Source organism: Kickxella alabastrina, assembly GCF_025024165.1.
Source record: "Kickxella alabastrina strain RSA 675 chromosome Unknown BX661scaffold_5, whole genome shotgun sequence".
NCBI lineage: Eukaryota > Fungi > Kickxellomycota > Kickxellomycetes > Kickxellales > Kickxellaceae > Kickxella > Kickxella alabastrina.
In genome coordinates this window covers 553,240-563,487 of record NW_026251476.1, presented here as the reverse complement: position 1 = coordinate 563,487, position 10,248 = coordinate 553,240, and the positions used below count along the sequence as shown (strand labels likewise).

General features: G+C 49.5%; 4 protein-coding genes and 1 non-coding gene across 5 annotated transcripts; 2 read left to right on the top strand and 3 right to left on the bottom strand.

The window, feature by feature from the left end:
- Nucleotides 1-565: 565 nt before the first annotated feature.
- Nucleotides 566-639, top strand: BX661DRAFT_t38. Its single transcript has one exon. It is a non-coding gene; the product is annotated as a tRNA-Val (tRNA).
- A 596-nt stretch (nt 640-1,235) lies between these two features.
- On the bottom strand, nt 1,236-3,133 carry BX661DRAFT_179117 (uncharacterized protein). The gene has a single exon (XM_051535093.1). The coding sequence runs from the start codon at nt 2,987-2,989 to the stop codon at nt 1,256-1,258; it is 1,734 nt and encodes a 577-aa protein (XP_051393458.1). The 5' UTR covers nt 2,990-3,133; the 3' UTR covers nt 1,236-1,255.
- On the bottom strand, nt 3,134-5,883 carry BX661DRAFT_179116 (uncharacterized protein). Its single transcript, XM_051535092.1, has one exon. It carries the CDS (start codon nt 5,762-5,764, stop codon nt 3,248-3,250), a length of 2,517 nt encoding a protein of 838 aa, XP_051393457.1. The 5' UTR covers nt 5,765-5,883; the 3' UTR covers nt 3,134-3,247.
- An 842-nt stretch (nt 5,884-6,725) lies between these two features.
- Nucleotides 6,726-8,402, top strand: BX661DRAFT_179112 (uncharacterized protein). The gene is made up of 2 exons (XM_051535091.1): nt 6,726-6,973; nt 7,112-8,402. Exons 1-2 carry the CDS (start codon nt 6,911-6,913, stop codon nt 8,330-8,332), a joined length of 1,284 nt encoding a protein of 427 aa, XP_051393456.1. The 5' UTR covers nt 6,726-6,910; the 3' UTR covers nt 8,333-8,402.
- Nucleotides 8,403-8,472: 70 nt separating this feature from the next.
- On the bottom strand, nt 8,473-9,859 carry BX661DRAFT_81946 (uncharacterized protein). Its single transcript, XM_051539501.1, has 2 exons — nt 9,631-9,859; nt 8,473-9,522 (listed from the first exon to the last, which is right to left on the bottom strand). Exons 1-2 carry the CDS (start codon nt 9,724-9,726, stop codon nt 8,614-8,616), a joined length of 1,005 nt encoding a protein of 334 aa, XP_051393455.1. The 5' UTR covers nt 9,727-9,859; the 3' UTR covers nt 8,473-8,613.
- Nucleotides 9,860-10,248: the final 389 nt, after the last annotated feature.

Here is a 10,248-nt window from a genome sequence, read left to right as displayed (position 1 = left end):
GCAAAGTTGTGTTAGCGCCCGTATTTTTTTTTAAAAATGTCGTTGCTAAAATCACGTCGTTTGTCATCACAAGCACAGGTAAAAATAAAACGAAAGCAAACAGACAGGCATGCTTGTTTAAAACCCTCACAACTTGGCACAGTTTGGTTTGGTTTAATTTGGTTCGGTGTATTGTATTAACATGCTAGGTTGCTTGTTATTTTGAGCAAGCGCAAAGACGCCTTTTTTAATTTGGGGCTGTACTCGTTTATGCAAAATAATTAAAGAAGAAATCAAAAAAATAATACTTTTTATTTATAAACATTCTAATCATATCCAGCCATGAAAAATATTTTCAAAAATTCCAGCATCTGACTTTCGTTTGACAATCTGCTTGCATAATCAAAATAACATTTCAAAGCTCCTTTTCAGCATCCAAGTCAGGGTGAATGTCACTGGGGATCAATAAAATTGCACTCGTAACCAAATGTAATTTCAAATGCAATAATTATGTATACTGGGTCTTTTATGGACAAGTAGAAAACAATATCAGATTGGTTAATTAGCTTTGTTAATTACACAATGTGATTTCTTGGTGTAGTCGGTTATCACGTCTGCCTAACACGCAGACGGTCGCCAGTTCAATCCTGGCAGAAATCACTTTTTTATAACTTTTTAGTTATAAAAAATGATGGTAATATTTTTTTGGCCTTCAAAGATATGTTATGAAATTTTGGAAAAAAAAAATCTTTTGGCTGTTGTCCACCCCAGTATTTTGCCAATATTGGTGAAAGTTAATAATTTAAATATAAAATTTATAGAATCCGATTACAGCACTCAAGTCCAAGACTGTACCTAGGTGCAACAAGACTTGATAATTTTTATATATTTTTAAAACCAAGACAGTTAACACTGTCGTGCTCTATAAAAATGTGGGTCTAAATTATTATATTCAAGTATCAAAAACTACTTAAGGAGCTGAAAAAAGAGGGCAGCGCTGTAAAGATAATGATGCTCCTTGATGTCAGCCAGCAATAACATAAATGTGTATAGCGGCCGTGAGGGCGGTCTTGGTTCTTGAAAATGGAAGATAGTGCCTTGGAATGTGTGTTGGGCACCACAAATACTGTCTGACAGCTCGCTCATAATTGATTAATAATTAATGGCATTAGATGTGTGGTTTTTTGGTTTTGGTCCAAATCTCCCCTGTGATAATTTAAATTGTTTTATTCTGTTTTAATAAATTTAATAAATCATTAACTTAAACATGATTATTTTATTTGACAAAAAAGTTTTGACTTGCTTGGGTATTTTCATCGAATAATGACCAATTATAATCTCGAGAATCCTCATAGATTGATTCAGTGGAGTGAATGCTGTCTCCGTCCTTGTAGTCGTCAGAAAGATGCTGCGGTGTGGGCGCTTCAAACCCAATTGAGTCCGGGCTGTGTTTAAAATCGTTTAGACTTCCACAAGGTTGTTTGTCATCACATTCGAAAAATACATGTGGTGCAACAGGGTGAGGCTTGAGCACAATGGGGCTGCGTGTAAACATGGGCGCAGTACCAAGCACATTAGCGGATTTCATGTCTGATTCATAATGCGTGTTTTGCGTCTGAATAACCTCCGAATGATATTTCGGATTAGAATCCCCCTGCCGGTTGCGATGCAACGTTGGGTTTTGCATACACAAGGGGGTTTTGTTATAGATGTTCCGTTCTCCGCGCATAGGCACTTGCGAGTGAAGTGTTAGAGAGGTTGGCTGGCGTAAATGCGCCGGTATATACTGCTGAGAAACAGAAGAAAAGCTGTGCAAAGCGTCCAAAGATGTCTCACAAAAAGTACCTCGGTTGTAGGCATACGCCTCGTCTGTTTCTTCTTCTTCAGAGTAATCTCCATCGCCAACTTCATACACGCATGGTTCATTTGGAAATTCGTCTTCATAAATGGTTGGAGGCCCTGGGGGCGTATGTAGGTCCAGGTCCAGGTCCATATCATACAAGTGTTGTGATTCAAGCTCAACAATAGACTCGAACGAGCCTATGCTGCTTGCCGACTCTTCCTCGCTGTCTATGCCTGATTGCTGAGAACATGTCTCTGATACTACGAATTCATCAATCTCGGATTGCGCGTTGTATGGCGAGTTCCCTGGTAGCGACCTGCACCGCCCAGGGCTATGTGGTGACATGGTGTGCGGCGAAGAAAGTATAGCATATGCATTGTTTGCGCGGTTGTGGTTCCATACTCCAGATAATACGTCGCCATGGCTGTTATCAACAAAATCAGATTCTTGTGAGCCATCACTGTGGGACTTCTCATATTGTTCGGCGCCTTCAGAGGTAATCGCAATTGGTGCCGACAGCTGCTGGCGCAGTTTATCCAAGTAATGCTCAATGCTGTTGGTAAAATACGAGTCAATAGGTGTTTCTTGATCCGTGGCCAGCGATTCTGACGAGTCGTAGTTGAGCGCAGCTCCCTTGTCTTCATTCCTGCTGCTCGTTCTATTGTGTTGTCGGGGTGAGTCTTCTTGATTTCCGTGTCGCACCCCTCTAGGAGTGCTCATGTATGGCGCGAAATCTAGATCCAGCGATCTGCCGCAACTGCGACCAAAAACGCTATGTACACGCGTACTCTCATAGGCATCAGGAGTAATGCCAGGGCTAGGTGACTGGTTACAGCGAATAATGTCGACATTAGTTACTAGTTCTGGCAACAGTGAGCCACTGCTAGAACTGTACTCGCCAAGCTCCGGCGACGCGTATCTGCGCTTGCGGCTAGCAGCTAACGGTGTGGTAGGTGAGTCTGGGTATTTAAGCAGGCTTCCTAGAGTGATCACAGCCAAGCCACGTATTCTGCCATTATCGACAACTATCTTTTCTGTGCGCAGGTCGATGATATCGTCATCTTCATCAATTTTTCCATACTTTTCGAAAATAGCCTCGAAGGCGCTGCGGAAGCGGCCCTGGCTCTTCCGTCTCGCCCTGTCGAATTCCTCGTCTGCATTGGTCATTCTTGTATGTGTCCACGCTTTGGTCAAGGTGTTTTTCTCGAATTTAAGACAAGCGTGTCAAATTCACCTTGAAAAGGTTAAAATGAAATAACAATAATAAAATGGATTAATCGCAAAATAAATAAAATAGACGAAAACGAAGGGAAAAAGTGATGCCTTGGGTTTGCAAGAATTAAATTATTTTTGCGGGAATCGTTGACAAAAAAATAAAGAATCGAAACGTGATCTACTTAAGTACTGCATGGTTATGAATTTTATCTACAGCCGAATTTTGACCGGCGCATTCTTCCCCATGGCCGTGACGTTAAATTGGGCGTTACCGATAAGCACTTGGACATTTGTGAAAACGTCGACATCGAGGGTTCCACCAATGGCCCGACGCAACACGTCCCAGCCAATGGTCGTGTCATTGGTAACAATGGGCAGGCGTGGGGTGGTGATAGCCTGGTTAAAGGGCAGCAAGAGCCCGTTAGATTTGACTGAGCCCTGCCGAGACGAATTGACTGTAAAGTCATAGTCTAAAGTGCCCAGCGGGATGTCACCCTTGTAGTAGCCGACGGCCTCAATAGATTTCAGCCAAATGCCAGCACCTGAAACGGGATTCACGACTGTCGCTTCAACCGCAATGTTGAACAGATGAAAAACAATCTCGCGAAGCACCTTTGGAAACTCACTGACAATCTTGTCGCTGCTGCCGCCCTTGAGCTTGGAAAAGTCAATATCTATTTTTTGCGAGAACCCGCGCAGCGATGCCTCCAGTGGAGCTATGCTGGTGCAGTTCGGGAATCCTGAGATCCCAATGGTCATGTTCTTCCCCATAGACGCCTGTAAAAATAGCATCCGCTGCCGGGGGTCCTCGGGGTGGTTGTAAAAATCGATATAAATTGTGACCTTATGCGCGCCCTGATCCATAGTCAACTCCTTAATGCCAACCTTTGCAACGCGCAGGTCCTTGTAGTCCACATTCATCGCCAAGTCAGTTATGTAGGCACCATAGTTGAACGGGTTATTGATATCAATGTCGATCTCTATCACAATGAGGTCCTTGGTCGTGTTGGTAATGTGCATACGGGACACAATGAATTCAGGTACTCTGCCAGGCTTGGGGCCACCCTTGCCTGTTGACAGAGCGCTGGGAGTGCGCGCAGTGTTGGCATCGACTGAGCTGGACTTACAACGCTTGCCATCACATTCGGAATCGAACTTGCGATCGACGTGTGTGTAGAAGGGTAATGCGCCAATGCGCAGTTTGCCAATAGAGGTGGCTAGAACAAAATCCAGAGTGCCATTAACACCAACAACCAAATGGCGATCTACCAGGGCGCGCTGCATCATGTACGTGAACTGCTCCTCACGGTCCTGGACTACATTCAGACCAATGCGGTCGAAGTCGCATGCTGCCATAAATTTCAGTGGTGCCACTTGCTTCACTACAAACGGGATTGTTGGAGCGTCAACTGTAGCAAACACTTGCTTATTGTCGTCGAGGAGCTGTATGTGCGGCACGAACGACTCTATGTCCACAGCCATGTCTGCACCCGATGGATTGGGCAGCTGCACGGTGGCCTGGCCGGAAACGCCAATCCACGGGTTAAAGTCATTTTCGGCGCTCCAGTATGCGTAGAACCTGTCGACCACAATGTCCTTGATCATATCGTCAAATGAGGGCAGATCTCCGGCGGGCATGCTAAGCAAGTCAGTGCTGACTACCACAGACGTGCGGTGGAGGGCCCGACGAAGCCACATCGGTGCAGTCGAGTAGTCAGCTGCACTGGTTCCGGAAACCTTCAAGTCAATTCCCTTGCCGCTGGCAATGCTCCGGACTATGTCCTCCAATGCTGATTCGTGCGATCGGCTAGATATCTCCCGTACGTTGATCGCAGCCGGAACCTCGACAATGCCACCGGTCCGAACGTTAATCGGCCCAATCCGAGCAGTCGCAATCTTAATGTCATGGTAGCTGACGTCAAAATTAACAGCATCGATATTTGCAGACACATTCTTCACAGGAATGCTCACACGAGCGGCAGCCACTGTCGTAACACCGCCCCTCTCCTTGTCAACAGAAGGGCCGGAAACGGCATGAATAGTGTAGTTTTCAGTAAGAGACGGCAGAGGAACTGCCATGTCGACCTTACTGCGCACGCCGACTTTGGGCAAGAACCTGCCAATGCCGCTTAAATCCACCACTGTGCGCGTGTCTACAGTAATGCGGCGACTGTCGACAGTCGCGCTGACCAAGCGCACCATTGCGTGTTGGTCCACAATGTTGAACACCTGGTACAGCTCCAAGTCAGTCGCCGGGCCACTGATTTCAAGGTCTTTGGCGCACATCCAGCCAACTATGTCACTATCATGGAATAAAGTAATGTTCAAAAAGGGTACTGACGCCGGGCCGCGCTTCCAGTGAGGAAACCGCACCTTGGCCGAAAACACGACAGAGTCGTCGGCAGTGTCAATCAGGGCGGCGGAAGTGAGTTCGGGCTCGCTGCTGCGGATGACATAAACAATGCCTGGAATATGCAGGATGATGTACAGTATGTAAACGCCCAGTAGCAGGCATGCACCGCCAAGACACAATCCTAGCAGTGGTGTCAGCCGCTTGGCAATTGTAGGTACATTGCTTGAAAGCATTGGTGCTTCTTCAGCCTGAGGTGACGCATGCTGCTGTTCATGCTGCTGCTCGTCCGGAGACAATAGCGGCTCTCGTTCTTCGCTGTCAGCAGCGTGGGCCGCTGGGCTGGCAGCATCGCTTGGAGCGTGTTGTTCAGACATGTGTGTGTGGTTTGTATATGGGTTGTGTGCGTGTAATAATAATAATAATATAAAATACAAAGCGAATTCAAGAAAGGAGCAAAATAAAGCCTGGTATGCGTGAAAGGAAAAGAAAAAAGAAGCACACGACTACGACGATAACGACTTTTGGTCCTCATATCTGTGTGGCCTTCATAAAAAAAGTAAATGGGGGTGAGGGGTGGCAAGTGGGAAAACCACAGTGATGACCATGCGTAGTCATGCATTTCCGCCGCCTCAACCTCGATTACGTGTTTTTTGTTGCGTGCAGCGAAACGCCCTTAGGCATTTTCATTCTTTCCTAGAATTAATTATTTTTTACTAACTTTGGGTCACCTCTGCCTCTTTCGAATTGCATTTTACCACCATACCCTCTCTGGGCCAGCAAAAGATGATCACGGACAACCAGCTCATGGTACTGACCAATTCGATGGGATGCATAGTGTTTTTCCTCATTGCGCTCTTTTGCGCTATCACCGTTAATTCTGGGGAGGTCGCGAAGAATGCCAATGAATAAGGCAGTGCGACAGAGGTGTGACCGGTAGAACCACAGAGCTGTTTACATGACTGACCCGAAGAGTCAAAACTATCCCTCCCGTGTATCATTTATCCATCTTTCATATAGCATTCAGTTTAATTCAATTCAATTCAATTCAACTCTAAAAATACAAACTAGTACATTTTTGATATTCTGCTGCTTCTGATTTTCGATGCACTTGGGCCAGCGCGGTGGTATAAAAGGAAAAAAGCATAGCTGGCGGGCGGGCGCGGCGGCTGCCGATTGGACGCTTTGGTTTTGTGAACCTCCTGTGCCTATTTTAAGCAGCAGCAGCAGCAGCAACAGCAACAGCAGCAAGCAGCAAGCAGCAAACATGTCGTGCAGGTTTATGCAGCAAAGCGAGCATCGGGATATAAGGAAAAGTCTTGCGTGTTTTAGTTATCATCTTTTTTGTTCTTCGTCTTTTTTGTCTTTTCAATTTGCAATTTATCATCTGGATTTGCACCTTGTTATAGCTGTAATTTACCTCAACACATCTTAATTCGGAGCGCGCGCATACGCACACGTTTCTCTTCCAACATTTCTCATTGTCAGCAACATCAGTTCAAAAAATCTAGAACACGAACGAAATGTCAACCGACGCAACAGTCAAGAGCTCGCTGCTTAGGCTTCAGAAGAATGGCGGAAACAATGTATGTATTGGTCTGCACTGCCATTTGGGTTTGGACCAACTTTTTTTTTAAAAAAAAGAAGGAAACAACAAAATAAAGAGTGTACTAACAAACATTGTCAACCTTGTTTTCATTTACAAAAAATACCGAAATGTGTAGAAGTGCATGGACTGCTCGTCGCCCAACCCGCAGTGGGCGTCAGTCACACTGGGAACTTTCTTCTGCCTGAACTGCTCCGGACAACACCGCGGACTCGGAGTGCACCTAAGCTTTGTGCGCTCAATATCAATGGACAAGTGGACAGCCGAGCAGCTGAGGCGCATGGAGCTTGGCGGTAATTCCAAGGCAACGTCCTTTTTCCTATCACAGCCCGATTACAGGGATGGTATGACGATCAAAGATAAATACGACAGCCGATTTGCCGCGCTCTGGCGGGAAAAGCTGACGGCCGAATGCGAGGGCCGCGTGTGGACACCCCCTACGGTCACCAGTCCGATAAGCCCGTTGGTGCGGTCCAACACATCGTCGCCAGCACCTTTGAACACTAGCTCGGCGCAGCGCAAGGCCCTTGGCAATACGTTTGCTGGATCTCCAGTCGGTGGCAGTCGCAGCCAGACACCCGACCCTGTGCGGACGGGCAGCCCAGCGGCATTCGGCAGCGCCGCACAGAAGCAGCGCAATGATGAATACTTTGCGCGCCTTGGCACACAAAACGACTCGCGGCGTGATGATTTGCCTCCGAGCCAGGGCGGCAAGTTCACTGGATTCGGCTCGTCGCCAATGCAACCCAACGCGAACAGAGGGGCCTCTGGTCCGGCGTTCAACCCGCAGGACATCATGAATGACCCAACGGCCGCACTGACCAAGGGCTGGTCGCTGCTTGCCACTGGTGCGCAGTCGGCACTGAGCACGCTGGGCACTGTGGCTGGGACCATCAGCGAAAACTACGTGCGTCCGGCGGCCGAAAAGATCCAGGACCCGAACTTTCGCAATGACGTCACTTCATACGTGTCCACAATTGGCCTCAAGGTCGAGGAGACCGCTAACCGCGGCTTTACATCGCTGTCCAGCTACATGCGCTCCGGCCAGCAGGGGGGCTATGGTGGCGGGTACTCCCAGGTGGCCACCAACGGCTACAACGGCTACAGCAATGATGCCGACGATGCCGACGCAGACTTTTTCGACAAGGAGATGAGCGCCAACTCGGCAATGACGCCGCCTGCGTCATCGAGTGCGCCTAACACCATGTCACAGAGTCTCAGTGTGACTAATCGGGCTGGGTCAAGAGGCGCCCTGCAGCCGGGCTCTGGAGGCAGCGTCTCTGCGCGCTCGGCAACGAAAAAGGCCAGTGGGTGGGATGACGAGTGGGACAAGTTCTAACACATTTTTATCCATTAATGCAGGGCAGAGCCATTTATTTTCAACTGCCAAAGCGCTGAAATGTGCCCTTTTCATAAATGTTTTTATACTTGTTTATTCAATACAAAAATGTGTATGAGGAGAAAAATGTTAAGAAAAAGGATAATCATTTTTCTATTTCATAATATCCAGCGGCGCTGCAAGTTGCTCTGGAAGCGTAAAATTACACGCAAAGAATAGGCGAAGGGCATGCTCTGCCTATGTACAGAAAAGCAAAAGGCCTGAGAGGATTTGAAATATTGTCAAGTCATGCCAGGGCTTTCCGACGAGCGACCGCTGTTGCCTGTCGACGCGTTCTCTGCGGCCGAGATGGCGCCGCCCTGATTCCGCAGACTTTGCTGCTGAGATAGTATCGGCTGGCCCTGGTTGCGCAGGTGATGGTAGTGGGCCTGGTCCTGTGCAATCCCCGGTGCCCGGCGCATGTCGTCCAGCGCGTCTTGCCTGGGCAAGTGCATAGCGTGGGTTCCACGGAACGAGCGCGGCAGCGACGCACGCGGCTCGCTGGCAGCTGCCGAGCCGATCGGGAAGCCGGGGCCCATTGGCGTGAACCGCGCACTGGGCCGCATATGCGCAACAGCGTACTCGGCAAACTCAACCGGGTCGATGTGCGCGCCGCGGCCCCTCGAGCGCGCCGGCCGGATTGGAATTCCAGCAGAGTGCATTGGCTGCGCCGACGTGCGCCGATGCCGCATCGCATGCGGGTTGATGTCGGTGGCCGGCGCCGCAAAGGCTGCCGCCAGCGTGTGCTGCTCAGACAGGCTGCTGCCTGCCTGGCCCGGCAGCGACCAGCCGCCGCGCATCTCGGGGATTGGCGACCCGCAGTCGGCCACATCGGAGCCGACTATGTGCGGCGACACAATCTCAATCGCCTCCATCAGATTGCGCACATGGTCCAGGTCGACATTCGCCGATGGAATGCGGTCGCGCCTGACTGCACCCATCCACGACCCACTGCCGTCGACGGCTGGTGAGTTGCCGCCGCGGAAGCTGCCGTACAGCGACGTGCCGCGCAGGCTGGCCGATGGGGACATGGACTCCGACGGCCGCCGCGGCGCCAGCGTCTCCTTGACCACTGCCGACATCAGCCGGTGGATCGTGTGGCTCTGTGTGTCAAATGCATCAACAAAGTGCTCCAGCTGAATGTCCGCGCCCTACACAGCAGCACCAAAATATACACAAAATGCACGTGCTTTAGAGTTAGACTGTGCACTGTGGCATCAATTCGGTTGCTTACAAGCGCACAGCCGCGGCATACTTACCCCGGCGCTGTTCAGATCTGCGATCGACCGCTCGAGCACGGCCTTGAGTTTGTACAGCAGCTCGTTATCGAGGGCTGCGTCCGACTGAGTGTTCATTGTTGGCGCCGAGAATGTGTGTTTGTGCGCGGCCCGGCGTAATGTAGTCTGGGCTGGGCTGGCTAGCAACTGGCGCAGTCGATGGTCTGGGTCTGGGCCTGGGTCTGGGTGTGTTGATGCCGGTGCAAAAGTCGCGGCGGTGCGTCAAGCAGTCTGGGCGAGCGGGCGAGCAAAGATACACAATTAACAGAGCACAGTAGCACAAGAGCGCTATGAGAGAGGATAAACGATATAATAGATAGTGTGGAAATACGTGAGCGAAATGGTTAATGAATGCATTTGGAAAGAGAAGCAGAAGGGACGCTCAGCCAGCCGACCAGCCGGCAAAGAAAGGTGCACTGAAACCCCCGCGTACGCAGGGTCGGTCTGCCTTTTTTAATTGTTAGCGCGCGTGCCGTGGGGAAAAAGCTGCTTAATCGGCCAGCCAGCCAACCGGAGTGAATCATCTTTTTAGGCTGCTACTGCCACAGGCAGCAGCCAGCAGCAGCGGCGGCGTAAAGAATTGCGCCGTGCCGCAAAACA

Bases quoted from the DNA above. Each gene is read 5' to 3' on its own strand.
- BX661DRAFT_179117 (XM_051535093.1), bottom strand. From the start codon at position 2,989: ATGACCAATGCAGACGAGGAATTCGACAGGGCGAGACGGAAGAGCCAG.
- BX661DRAFT_81946 (XM_051539501.1), bottom strand. From the start codon at position 9,726: ATGAACACTCAGTCGGACGCAGCCCTCGATAACGAGCTGCTGTACAAA. The intron at 9,523-9,630 runs GTAAGTATGCCG...GCTGCTGTGTAG, and splicing joins CAGATCTGAACAGCGCCGGG to GGCGCGGACATTCAGCTGGA.
- BX661DRAFT_179116 (XM_051535092.1), bottom strand. From the start codon at position 5,764: ATGTCTGAACAACACGCTCCAAGCGATGCTGCCAGCCCAGCGGCCCAC.
- BX661DRAFT_179112 (XM_051535091.1), top strand. From the start codon at position 6,911: ATGTCAACCGACGCAACAGTCAAGAGCTCGCTGCTTAGGCTTCAGAAG. The intron at 6,974-7,111 runs GTATGTATTGGT...CGAAATGTGTAG, and splicing joins AGAAGAATGGCGGAAACAAT to AAGTGCATGGACTGCTCGTC.